We start from the raw sequence: 14,717 nt of genomic DNA, 5'->3' as shown, positions 1-14,717 counted from the left end.
AACGTTTTAACATGAACATTGACTTTTTTCTTTTTTTTTTTTTTTAAATGCCTTCACTTTTTTTTTATTTATTTTTTTGATCAGTAGTCTGATTCGAGTTTGCAAACACCTTCACAACATACAAAAAGAATGAAATATTCATCTGATTATTTTTTTTTTTCCGGCTAGAACACGTATTCATGACAAGCTCTTTGCAACTTTTTTTTTCTTTTTTTCTTTTTTTGCAGGAACAAAAATTAAAAAAAAAACACGAAAAATTAAAAATTAAACAGTAGAGCTATAACAACAGCACCTTGACATTTTTTAATTCCAACGCTATCAGAAGTTAAAAGCAGTAAACAGATATAATACCGACATGAATAAAGATACTGTCTAAATTGTAAACAGAATGTTTTGGTTGGATTTTTTTGTCTTTTGTCTGGATGACGACAGAGTGTTATCAATTCACGATTGAAGCAGCATGCATGCTTGTTTATATCTTTTTTTTTTTATGATTTCAAATCTTGGCAACATCAACAAACCACAATGTTTTTTTGAGGAACGTAACGCAGGCTTATCTCTTAACCCATGGACTGCGAAAGGGGCCAAGGAACAATTGCACAGCAATGTGGTCCCAGCCCCCCTCGCAGAGTACAGGCTACGTTGTGCGCAGAGGACTCTGTTTCCCTTTAGGTTATGGATATGTTCAATAAATAGATTTGTAGAACCACGGTACTGTATAAACTTCATTTATACATGCAGTCCATAAAATTATTTTCTTTTACTGAATAATTTACCCTGTTATGTATATATACAAATAGATAATTTTCTCTTCAATATAATCTATACAAGATAACTTCACTATCTTCCTCTTTTTATGGTCAGTGTGCATACACAAGAAGTGTCTATTCTGATAAAGCGCCAACCAACTTTCTTTTTGCTATCCATGGTGAGAGCACGCACATAAGACTGGGTAGTTCGGCATTGCGAGTTCCAGTACCTCTTGTCGATGCCCCTGCAACCTTCCTTCATGTAGCCCATGGGATTGCATTTGGTCTCATAGAAATATTGTTTCAGTTGACCCTTGGGTACTGGGACTTTTTCAAGAACAGTAACTGTTTGACCCGCCATATCTATCGCCGTTTTCTTGTCTGCCGCAGTCACCCACTCGCTAATACTGTCACATACGCTCAATTCCCCGCGCCTGGCTGGGTCTGAGTGGCGTCGTACCCTCATGGACATGTTTGCAGCATCCAGGTAATTTTTATACTCCTCAAGAAGAAAAAGCAAAGGGGGCTCCAAAGGCACTTGAGTGCTCAGCATAACCCTTGATGAATACATATCTGAGTCCTTGTTCTCCTCACTCTGCCTTAAGTTTTGTTCCTCTTCTAGGAGTTCTTCTATGACATGTTCAAAGGTATCTGTCAGGGATGGAAGTCCACCTCCTCTTGAACTACCCATTGGCCCACCTATGCTTTCCAGAGTACCATGGGTCCGAAGACCCGGATAGGCCAGGCCACTTTGTCCTCTGACACTGGCTTCTTTCATAGGGGCAGCTTTCATGCAACTGAAGTATGAAATAACCATAGTAAGGAAAAGGATGGTCATTACTCTTCTCACCTGATGGAACTGCAGGAAGAAAACACAAAATAATACAAAGATTAGAATTGGGAAAGGCAAAAATACGACACAAGGGAATCACACATTTGAAATCCACAAGAACGTAATCAATTTATATAACTTCTAAGACCATAATCGCAATCCATTATGAATTTAGAATTTTTGAACATACTTTTTGAGGTAGAGAATGTAATTAAACGTATGAATAAATGTCATTATCAGACCATCTTATCCCAATAAGGGGTTCTGTGGATCAGGGGCCTAACAAGGAGCCACAGGGCCCCTTAACAACACTTAGAATATTCCCCTTTCCACCATAACCATTTTCAGAAGCAAAGTCAAAAGTTCCAAAAGTTTATGATTATTTTATGATTTCATTAAAGGCTTTGTCCGCCTTTTACTATTGATGAGCTATCCTCAGGATAGGTCATCAATATCAGATCGGCGGGAGTACGACACTCGACACCCCCACTGATCAGTTGTTTGAAGAGAATGCAGCGCTAAAATAAACGCTGCCTTCTCTGCTCTGTTTATCTGCTCGCTGCAGCAATTGCAGTGGTAAGGCCTCTTTCACACTTGCGTTGTCCGGATCCGGCGTGTACTCCATTTGCCGGATCCGGAAAAATGCAAGTGAACTGAAAGCATTTGAAGGCGGATCCGTCTTCAAAATGCGTTCAGTGTTACTATGGCAGCCAGGACGCTATTAAAGTCCTGGTTTTCATAGTAGTAGTGGGGAGCAGGGGAGCGGTATACTTACCGTCCGTGCGGCTCCCGGGGCGCTCCATAGTGACATCAGAGCGCCCCAGGCGCATGGATGACGTGTCCTTGCGATCACGTCATCCATGCGCGTGGACGTCACTCTGAAGCGCCCCGGGAGCCGCACGGACGGTAAGTATACTGCTCCCCACTACACTTTAGCGTCCCGGCAGCCATGGTAACCATTCAGAAAAAGCTAAACGGCGGATCCGGCAATGCGCCGAAGCGACGTTTAGCTTAAGGACGGATCCGGATTAATGCCTTTCAATGGGCATTAATCCCGGATCCGGCCTTGCGGCAAGTGTTCAGGATTTTTGGCCGGAGCAAAAAGCGCAGCATGCTGCGGTATTTTCTCCGGCCAAAAAACGTTCCGGTCCTGAACTGAAGATATCCTGATGCATCCTGAACGGATTTCTCTCCATTCAGAATGCATGGGGATAATCCTGATCAGAATTCTTCCGGCATAGAGCCCCGACGACGGAACTCTATGCCGGAAGAAAAGAACGCAAGTGTGAAAGAGCCCTAAGAAGGTATAATTACAAATATGGCGTCCACATTCACTTCTATGGGACGGCTCACTCTGTTCAAGTAAATACTACTGAGTCGTCTTATAGAAGTGAATGGGGATGCCATACTTATAATAACACCTGCTTAACACTGCAATTGCTACAGCGAGCAGATAAACAGAACGGAGAAGGCAGCGATCGAACGAGCACTGCCTTCTCTTCAAACAGCTGAGGATAGGTCATCAATAGTAAAAAGCGGACAACCCCTTTAAGTCCCATATGTCTCTTCGTCCTGTCCCTGATTCATCAGTGGTCTACAATTTTCTACAAACCCTGTCCATCATTCACAGTAATATTTAACTCATCTCACCCCTAATTACTAGTAGTCTCTCTACCTGGTACTTACACCCTACATGCAAAATATTGGGGTGGGGTGGAATGAGCATTTTTGTTGGTTGGCCATACACATAAAATAGCTAAATGCTTGTTTTTCCAACAGCTATCATGTTGGCAGCTCACAGTTTGAAGAAGGAGGAAGCCACAAACACAAAAGAATTGGCCAGTGGAAATCTGACAGCTCAATACCCTCAAACATATGCCATCAGGGAAGAGTCAAGAGGCCCCACACACATTAGATGTTTGGCCGGTCCCACTGTAATTGGTGGGTTTGGTTGACGTACATGGCCAGTATGTGTATGGCCAGCTTAAGACAGGCATCAGGAAAGTATTACTGAAACTGTAAAATATGTTAGGAGTTCCCCATAAAAAAGAAATGAACATTTATGAATAGCTTCAACTTCATACTTCCCCTATTTTCCATATTTACTTCTAAAAATCAATCAATATTCCCGCCACCAGATATATTATTTTTATTCATTGTAAGATTTGGGTACAATATCATATTATACACCCACAAAATTACCTGCAGATCACCAAAAGCCACCACTACGGAACAATGAAATGTAACAAATGCAAAAATCTTCACAACCAGTAAACATACAGAAGTAGTCCAGTATACCATTTTGCATTTATACAGCTATAACTGGTATGGTGGTTACATATTTAACCCTATAAAACTCTATTTGTTTTACATATAAAAGCGTTGCTATTGTGCACACCTCTTCAGACGTCACCAGTACAAAACCTATGTATAGTTAACAGGCGTCATAAAATAATAAAACAGCAAAATGTGTATAGCCAGCTGAATAAATGTTCTGATTCAGCATTATTGTTGTACTGCAGTTGGTGGGTGGAGGCTGCACCTGAGTCTTTCTTCCTGGGTTTTCCTGTTTCTAAAGGTGGATTTTAGACGAGCAGATAATCGCTTAAGCCAGGGATGCCCAACCTGTTGCAAAACTACAACTCCCAGCATGCCTGGACAGCCTACAGATATTAAGGCATGCTAGGAGTTGTAGTTTTGCCACATCTGGAGGGCCGCAGGTTGAGCAACTCTGGCATAAGCGATCATAGGCAGCAGCAACTAAACGACCAAACGTTGTAGCAGGCAACTAGCATTTAAATGAAACAATTACTGTGCATTTCATTAATGGCAACCGATGAGTGTACTTGTCCGAACTAACGATTTTACAGACGTTGAGGCCATGTGACCAATGAACATGATGCCACATGGCCTAGGAAGAGGCCGAAGCACTCACAGAGTGCTATGACCTCTTCATGCAGCTGATCATGAGGGTGCTGGGAGTTGGACCTCTGCCCTAGTCATACTGATCACCCATTCTTAGGTTAGGCCATCAATGTGGAAATCCCTGAAAACCCCTTTAAGGTTCCCATACACCTCCAATCCTTCCTGACTCCATCATGTACAGGGAGTGTAGAATTATTAGGCAAATGAGTATTTTGACCACATCATCCTCTTTATGCATGTTGTCTTACTCCAAGCTGTATAGGCTCGAAAGCCTACTACCAATTAAGCAAATGAGGTGATGTGCATCTCTGTAATGAGAAGGGGTGTGGTCTAATGACATCAACACCCTATATCAGGTGTGCATAATTATTAGGCAACTTCCTTTCCTTTGGCAAAATGGGTCAAAAGAAGGACTTGACAGGCTCAGAAAAGTCAAAAATAGTGAGATATCTTGCAGAGGGATGCAGCACTCTTAAAATTGCAAAGCTTCTGAAGCGTGATCAGCGAACAATCAAGCGTTTCATTCAAAATAGTCAACAGGGTCGCAAGAAGCGTTCGGAAAAACCAAGGCACAAAATAACTGCCCATGAACTGAGAAAAGTCAAGCGTGCAGCTGCCAAGATGCCACTTGCCACCAGTTTGGCCATATTTCAGAGCTGCAACATCACTGGAGTGCCCAAAAGCACAAGGTGTGCAATACTCAGAGACATGGCCAAGGTAAGAAAGGCTGAAAGACAACCACCACTGAACAAGACACAAGCTGAAACGTCAAGACTGGGCCAAGAAATATCTCAAGACTGATTTTTCTAAGGTTTTATGGACTGATGAAATGAGAGTGAGTCTTGATGGGCCAGATGGATGGGCCCGTGGCTGGATTGGTAAAGGGAAGAGAGCTCCAGTCCGACTCAGACGCCAGCAAGGTGGAGGTGGAGTACTGGTTTGGGCTGGTATCATCAAAGATGAGCTTGTGGGGCCTTTTCGGGTTGAGGATGGAGTCAAGCTCAACTCCCAGTCCTACTGCCAGTTTCTGGAAGACACCTTCTTCAAGCAGTGGTACAGGAAGAAGTCTGCATCCTTCAAGAAAAACATGATTTTCATGCAGGACAATGCTCCATCACACGCGTCCAAGTACTCCACAGCGTGGCTGGCAAGAAAGGGTATAAAAGAAGAAAATCTAATGACATGGCCTCATTGTTCACCTGATCTGAACCCCATTGAGAACCTGTGGTCCATCATCAAATGTGAGATTTACAAGGAGGGAAAACAGTACACCTCTCTGAACAGTGTCTGGGAGGCTGTGGTTGCTGCTGCACGCAATGTTGATGGTGAATAGATCAAAACACTGACAGAATCCATGGATGGCAGGCTTTTGAGTGTCCTTGCAAAGAAAGGTGGCTATATTGGTCACTGATTTGTTTTTGTTTTGTTTTTGAATGTCAGAAATGTATATTTGTAAATGTTGAGATGTTATATTGGTTTCACTGGTAAAAATAAATAATTGAAATGGGTATATATTTGTTTTTTGTTAAGTTGCCTAATAATTATGCACCGTAATAGTCACCTGCACACACAGATATCCCCCTAAAATAGCTAAAACTAAAAACAAACTAAAAACTACTTCCAAATATATTCAGCTTTGATATTAATGAGTTTTTGGGGTTCATTGAGAACATGGTTGTTGTTCAATAATAAAATTAATCTTCAAAAATACAACTTGCCTAATAATTCTGCACTCCCTGTACATACACATTCAGGTATCTCATTTGTATGGCCAATCTAAAGCGTGCATGCATCATGTAAGGCTGGAGTCCTGGCTCGGTGTCATAAACATGCCTCATGATTGATTCCATAAACAAACCTCCTGTAGCCAAGACTCAGCGCCTCTTGTGGACCAGCAGCAGCCCAGGCATGTTGACATTACCATATCTCATGCAGCCTAGGACTGGTGCCATAATCGCACCTCCTGCAGGTGTGACTGTCTTCTACTGTATCCAATTGCATCATGTTGACATTTCCATTTATCATTAGACTCATGTGGACACAGTAGACCTTCATGAATCTAGATCATCTAAAAGAGTTTTCCACTGCAAACCGCTAAAGTTGCTACCTTACTTCTCCAACACGCTGTAGAAAACTGATAGGTGGAATGTGGATAGTTATTATCAGCCATAAGTACGTATGGAAGTGGGTAGCAGGGAGTCCACTACAACTCAAGCATTATGAAATCATCATTGTATCGGATGTAAATGTTTTTTAAAGGGCAGCTGTACAGATTTGTCTCTATGACACTGGCTGACCTGTTACATGTGCACTTGACAACTGAAGACATCTGTGTTGGTCCCATGTACATATGTGCCCGCACTGCTGGAAAAAAAAGGTGTTTTAATATATGCAAATTAGCCTGTAGGAGCAACAGGGTGTCCCCATTACTCCTAGAGGCTCAGCTCTTTCTGCAACTGCTGCATCCTCTCCACTTTGATTGACAGGACCAGGCAGTGAAAAGTCATCCCACCTAGTCCCGTCAAACAAAGTGGAAAGGGTGCGGCAGTTGCAGAGAAAGTGGAGCCTCTAAGTGTAACAGAACTCCATAAAAAATGAATGGAGCATGTTGGAGTCTAGGATCAACGGGAGGTTGGTCCTAGACTCCAGCATTCTCCATTCATTTCCATGGAGTTCTGAGAACAGCCAAGAAAGTGTGCATCTTGGGAGTTGTAGTTTTACCACAGACAGAGGTTAGCCATCACAGCCCTAGAGGATCATTTGCATATATTAAAACATCCTTTTTCTCAGCAATGCGGGCACATATGAACATGGGGCCAACACAGATGCCTTCAGCTGCCAAGCGCACATGTAACAGGTCAGACAGTGTCATAGGGACAAATCTGCTGACAGATGTGCTTTAGGTATCTATTGCCTTTGGAAATCTCTTATAGCTTTCCATTTAGAGGTCTGAGATAAAGATATAAGTGATGCTGCATCCAAGCCTAAAAAGAAGACCCACACGTCATCCCCATGACATTATCCCTTCATTCGCACATGGCGAATCTCGATTCCATTATCTTCTGTTTACCTACCAACCTTCTACATGGTGAAACATTGTATTTATTGAGAGAAACCTCCTGCACTGATAATTATCACATCCCTAGCAGAATATCTCTCTCTTTCCTATCCTCTGGAGAGGAGACGAATACGGTACAAATATTTGTTGTAGGATTTATAACCAGGAAGAGATAACCTGAGAGCTTTCTGGAGCGAATGCTACGTGTCAGAAGCCGTATAGAGATTTAATTTTTAATGAGCTCCCTTATTCTGTAAAAAGCATTGTAAGGGCATTATGGGAGATGTAACTAAGCAACCGCATCAAAGCTCTAGTAACATATTCAGAAATCGACTTTCATGAACATCATAGTGGAATGTGAGAATTCCCTAGCACTTTTTCTATTGCCGGTACAGCCTTTATGCAAGACAGACAATAGATAAAGAGTTTTAATCTAAAGAAAAAAGACACTGTACAGCTATATTTAGCAATGCAAAATATGCAAAATGTCTTTAGGCTAGCGCTCATCACAGGAGATGAGAAACGATCCATCATTCTAGGCAAAAAAAAACTCTGGATCCCAGTGTAAAATATTAAAGGAGTTTTGCGAGTGTTTAATATTGATGACCTATCCTCAGGATAGGTCATCAATATCTGAAGATATTGCAGATCTGATCGGTGGGGATCTGACTCCCTCTCCGCAGGATGGGTCATCAGTATGTGATTGGTGGGGATCCCACACCAAGCACCTCCGCCGATTAGCTGTTTGAATAGGCTGTGGCGCTCCGGTGACCTCTTCCTAGGCCAGTGTTGTCCCTTTCATCTGTCACATGGTCTATGCGCTGCTCAGTCTCATTTAGCTAAATGGGACTGAGCTGTGATACCAAGCACAGCTGTTATCCAATGGACCATAGCTGCAAGGAGGCTATGGCCCTCACCGAGGAGCACCGATGCCTCTTTAAACAACAGGTGATCGGCAGGGGTACTTGGTGTTGGACCCCCACCATCCTGAGGATACTATAGGTCATCAGTATGAAACTACTTTAACTTTCTCCCTGACTTACCTCGAACCTATACAAATACAGCAAGGGACATTTGTCAAATTATGCACACCACGGGAAAAAAGTTTTACATTATGGCACATGCCAGATTTGAGACATAATTTGCCAAATTTCACTTCTCTCGTCACTTTGCTAAAGTGAGCAGAGCTTCGTGGGAGATGGCGTGCCCTCCGGTGGCCCAACACGGACTGCCTGGAGATGTGCCAAACTTTATTAGGAGGCCTGTGCCTCTTAGTAAGTTTGGTGCATTCTGCACCAACAGACCTTATACTAAGCTTACATTAAGTTTGTAAATCCAGTCTTAGTATTTCTGCCCCTCTGTCTATATCACTTATAGGATGCAGACATTTAGTACTATACTCAGATTAGTATAGTCTGATTTATAGTATGATGTGGTGAAGTGAATAACTTTCATTATCTTGTGACAGTGGCACCTGTCAAGGGTTGGTATATATTAGGCAGCAACTAGGTCAGAGCATCTTCAGGTCTTGTGAGGTGTTCCCTAGTATGCAGTCACTAATATCAACCAAAAGTGGTCCAAGGAAAGACAGACAACTTACAAAACTTAAAGACTTGTTACTAACACCTTAGTGCCAGAATCGACCGGACACATTTAGAGGTCTTGTGGAATCTATTCATCCATGGGTCACAGCTGTTTTTTTAATGACATGAGTGGAATCTACAATATTGGGCAGGTGCTTGTACCGGTAATATTGTGGCTGATCAGTGTGTAATACATGATTGTAGAGTGTGTTTGGAGGTCTGCCTTGAACTCTGCTAAAGTGGAGACTACTTCCCGATGGAGCAAAAAAAGCAGATACGTCAAAGATGGGTGGGGCATGAAGTCTACCAAACAAATCTCAGACATTTATGATACATCACCTTGAGGAGCCATGAATGCCTTTAAACAATACAAGGCCTGCTCATTAGGTTATCACTGACTGTGAGTGTATTGTATCCTTTCATCACAAAAGAGAATTACTTCAAGAAAATATCTTTAAGAGGTTTGTAAATTACATTTATATGGATTGTACAATAGAAGAAATGTAAGCAAAGAAAATTCAGATCCACTGCCTAGCCAAATGTACGTGGGCGCTACTTTTAATTACTGAGGTCAGCTATTTGTCACCACCAGATCTTTGAGAAGTTCTGATAGACGTTCTTCAGTACTTCCTGCATGATCTTCTTTTGTTTTGCTTTCGTTTTGACATCTCTCCTCCCTCTCCCAGCTGTCATCTATCAGCAGTGATTGCCCCCCTATATATCTCCTCCCCATACTGCCTCACCTTGCAGTTTATACAACTTCCTGGACTGTGCTGATACTAGAAGCTGCTACTGCTGCATCCACAAGATAAGTCTGTTCCTTTATTTCTGCTTTCCTGTGGTCTTGATCCTAGGTGACCCTGACTCCCTCCGTATTTAGTGTAGGGAGCTGGTGGTCGTGTCCCCTCACTATTATAGGGTGTTCAGGTGTCATACAGTCGAGGAACGAGGGTATGTAATTATCTACCACACAGGCAAGCAATCTCCGAATGGGTCATAGAAAAGAGCTCAGTAACTTGGATGAAGCATGTTACAAGCATGGACAAGTCAGTCAGTGACATTTCTGCTCTGGCAGTAGCTGCCATTGTCAATTGTGGGATGTGGCATCGCTGAATGGAAACATCTATGATCTACAACACTTCATTTATAAATTGGTGGGTCACAGAAGTCTACAGAAGTGCACTGCCAGATTTAGGGAGGAAGTTATCATGCAAGTTGCAGCAGTTGTCTGGTATACCAAAAAAGCTGCAAATTTTGGCACAAGCTCTTGGCAATTTTTTAAAATGAAGAATGCCAACAAGGAGGGCCACCATCAGATGGGCAGATTTATTAAGTTTGACCCCAGAAATAAGCTCACAAAAGGCCAAAGTCTATTCAGTTCTTGCACATATGACCTCTGAGACCAAACAGTGGCTTCAGTATTCTCAAGACTGTAAAACAGGTCCCCGTCACTTCTTGTACTCTGGTAGCTGGGGCTGGAATGGAGGGCACTTCGGAAGGTGTTTTTTTCAAAAGTTTTGAACCCAGTTCTGCTGGACATTTTTTTTTTTTATTAGGCCAGATCACTCCTTTAAAAGATCTGCATCTTTCTCTAGCGCATAGTAATTTTAGACTGGTGCATGAATCTCCATTCTTAATAAAGTTAACACCATAGTGAAACACTAACTCCTGCCTTCTACATTAATTCTGAAAGTACTCTTTCGAACAGATTGGACGAATCGGGCTCTTTGGATGTGTTCGATGTATGTGCCTGGGTGCATATAATTCATGTAGATCAAAAACTAGATGTGAACAGAGCCTAAGACTGGATGAATTGGAATGGTGACTGGGGGTGTCCAACCATTTTAATAGACTTGCTGCTAGATGGATGCAGATCCTCACTGCAATGTTCTAAATTCTCTTGGAACAACTTCTACAAGGAGTGAATGAGCAAACCAGGACCAACTGTGGTCTAGAAATGATATTCAACAAACATACATGGGTGAGATGTTCAGTCTTTATGGTACAGACTGGTATACAGTTCAAACAAAATACTCATTGTGGGGACAAGATAGCATGACCTAAAAATTAAGAGTCAGATCTGTCACTTATCACTATGTGGGTGTATTGACAACACGACATGGTCTCACTGTCCAGAGAACAATGCCTTCATTTTACGTGAGCAATAGCCCGTGGGCTGGTCTAATATGACAGTGCTTAACCCCTCTCTGCTGAACTTGGCGTTTCTGCTTTATGTAGCTGGAGATCAGGAGCAGTGATTCAGAATGAGAACTGAAAGTTATAGACAAAAGTATCAAAAGAACCTATGATACAAGTCCTTGTTTTTAAGGTCTGAGGAGCACATTTTTTCCTGACTGTTTAGGATGACTACATCACGGACTCACTGATGTAATGCTGGTGAGCTTGGGATATTTTTATCTTTCAAAATATTAAAAACATGCGTGGAACGCCTTACACCTCAATAGCTGTGCCAAGGACAGTGAGAACAGAGGCATGTATTTATTGTTATATGCAAACTCTCCACAGCAGACAGTGCGGAAAAAAAGATGAAGCAGATGCCTGATACAAAATTATTGTGGACGAATTTAAACTAAGCATTGATCGCAATGCAAATATGTGACAATGGTCAACTAGGACTACAACGACGAATGATGCTCAAGTAATGGACCCAACAGTCATCTGCTGCGTTTTTTTAAATGAGGTCCTCAAGGTAACCTGTCCACTCTGCTTTTCCTGCTCTATAACATGCTAATCAGTTTGGAACAGGTTTCCTCTAAGCCAGACAGATAACTCTGGTTGAGGGGGAGGATATATCGCTGGATCCCACTGACACTTAGGAGAACACCATGGGGCAGTTCTAATCTTATAATTATCTGTCAAGGCCCCTTGACACAGGCTGACACAAGAGGCTACAATTTGCACGAGCTCACCAAAATTGAACTGTTGAAGACTGGAAAAATGTTGCCTGGTCTGATGAGTCTCGATTTCTGTTGAGACATTCAAATGGTAGAGTCCGAATTCGGCGTAAACAGAATGAGAACATGTATCCATCATGCCTTGTTACCACTGTGCAGGCTGGTGGTGGTGGTGTAATGGTGTGGGGGATGTTTTCTGGGCACACTTTAGGCCCCTTAGTGCCAATTGGCCATCGTTTAAATGCCACGGGCTACCTGAGCATTGTTTCTGACAATGTCCATCCCTTCATGACCACCATGTACCCATCCACTGATGGCTACTTCCAGCAGGATAATGCACCATGTCACAAAGCTCGAATCATTTCAAATTGGTTTCTTGAACATGACAATGAGTTCACTGTACTAAAATGGCCCCCACAGTCACCAGATCTCAACCCAATAGAGCATCTTTGGGATGTGGTGGAACGGGAGCTTCGTGCCCTGGATGTGCATCCCTCAAATCTCCATCAACTGCAAGATGCTATCCTATCAATATGGGCCAACATTTCTAAAGAATGCTATCAGCACCTTGTTGAATCAATGCCACGTAGAATTAAGGCAGTTCTGAAGGCAAAAGGGGGTCCAACACCGTATTAGTATGGTGTTCCTAATGATTCTTTAGGTGAGTGTATAGGAGCCACTAGAAAGGGGAAAAGCCGATTTTATAATAAAATGCATGCCACATTGTTTCTTTTGAATCTCTACCGTGGCAACTGGTGATTAGAGGCTTTTGTTTGGTAGGTCTCCGTGAAGGTCTAAATCTTGACATTTTCTATGTATGGCCTTCATCTGTAAAATAGGTAGATGTCTATTCTGCTACAAAGTATCCAGGCAGTCCAGAGTTCATATTCCATATACTCTATAATATGTCAATGGTAGGCATTTGCAGTCATGATCACAAGGGACATAGATGGTTCTTGTATTATCTTTAACTATCTAGGATGGACTCAATGGCAAAAGTACAAAGAAAAGTCAACAAGATGACTTCAGTTTTGCACTGTAATAGCTTAGTTTCAGTAGGTTTATGGGTAATCTAAAAGGTTAACCAAAAGAAAGATCAATGGGACTATAACTCTAAGATATGTAACAATCTTTATTAATCAGAATATATAATTAAATACATAGAGTTCCGTCACAGGGGCTCTATACCGTAAAAGAACTGATCAGTTTTATCCCCGTGCATTTTGAATGGAGAATAATCCGTTCAGGATGCATCAGGATGTCTTCCATTCAGTCATTTTGACTGATCAGGCAAAAGAGAAAACCGCGAAAAAAACTGAAGACTTGCCTGAATGCCGGATCCGGCATTTTTTCCATAGGAACGTATTAGTCCCGGATCCGGCATTCAAAATACCAGAATGACGGATCCGTCCTTCCGGTCTGCGCATGCGCAGACGGAAAAAAAGGTGAAAAAAATAAATGCCGGATCCCTTTTTTTCCGGATGACACCGGAAAGACGGATCCGGTATTGCAATGCATTTTTCTGACTGATCAGGCATTTTTAAGACGGATCAGGATCTTGATTAGTCTTACAAATGCCATCAGTTGGCACAAGTTATGCCGGATCACTTTTTCGGCGACGGAACTGCTTGGCGGATCACTCTGCCGCAAGTGTGAAAGTAGCCTAAATATATAAAGCTGAGTTCATGCAAGGACTTAATAATACCTGAAGCTGAGGGCATAAATATTGCACAGAGCTACAGATACTATACTTAACTTCTAGCTGAATATATAGTGCTGAATACATCAAAAATACTCAGAGCCCTAGGTGCTATATTTCACCAGAGCAGTGATATAAGATATAATAATCAAGTCAACTATTACACATAGCACACATATATACATGCAGAAATGGCAAACTACTCTGGAGAAAGCTCATGTGCAGCTATAGCAACCTACCCACGGACATGATGTGCAGTATGCTGAAGCATCACCCCACGCACTAACACCTCGACACGTGTTTCGCCCCTTTGGCTTCGTCAGGTTGTCAAAGGTGGAATGAAGCAATACTCATACATTTTTCCCATCACGGATGTTATGTAAGGCTCTTTGGAAAACCCATTAACCTCATATTAACCATAAAAAGGTTGTGTCTATATCCATGCTCCTTTTATAGCTTACACTTAAACGGCCCTTGCAGCTTTATCACAAGAGGATGTGATTTACTCCCATAATTTATACACGTGGCGGTTTAAATATTTTACAGCTTGTAATACTGTGTACAGAGGCTCTCAGGGCTACCATTATATGTCCAAATTTGAAGTTTTACAAAACCCTCTTGTAGAATAAGTTGCATGGGAAGACGGCCAAACCAAAGAAACTATACAACCTGATAAGAAGGGGATATAGCAGAAATTACAATGTTTCTTATTTCTTTCTAGGCTATATATCCAGGGGCTGTTTATAGAAATTTGGCCACTGGGCAACAGGCAAATGAGATCCCCCCTGCGGTTTGTCTGTGACAGTATCTGGTGGTCTAGGATTATGCACTGAGGGGTATTCCCACTTTGTAAAGTCAGGGTATGTTAGCACTTTTTGATTGGTGGGGTGCTGATCTTCTGCACCCCCTCTACAGTCTTGCCCTGCACATCGTGCCTGTCTACCCATTGAGCAGGA

At 42.2% G+C, this 14,717-nt stretch overlaps 1 protein-coding gene across 1 annotated transcript in view; it reads right to left on the bottom strand.

Moving 5' to 3' along the window:
- Nucleotides 1-758: 758 nt before the first annotated feature.
- The window catches only part of LOC122920365 (brain-derived neurotrophic factor), a 52,767-nt gene continuing 38,808 nt past the window's right edge, over nucleotides 759-14,717 (bottom strand). Inside the window, exon 2 of the mRNA XM_044269804.1 lies at nucleotides 759-1,608. Coding sequence (XP_044125739.1) covers nucleotides 841-1,587 — 747 coding nt within the window. The 5' untranslated portion in view covers nucleotides 1,588-1,608 and the 3' untranslated portion in view covers nucleotides 759-840. The remainder of the gene's footprint in view (nucleotides 1,609-14,717) is intronic.

Source organism: Bufo gargarizans, chromosome 10 (genome assembly GCF_014858855.1).
Source record: "Bufo gargarizans isolate SCDJY-AF-19 chromosome 10, ASM1485885v1, whole genome shotgun sequence".
In the NCBI taxonomy this organism is placed as follows: Eukaryota; Metazoa; Chordata; class Amphibia; order Anura; family Bufonidae; genus Bufo; species Bufo gargarizans.
This window is presented reverse-complemented; position numbering and strand designations above follow the sequence as displayed.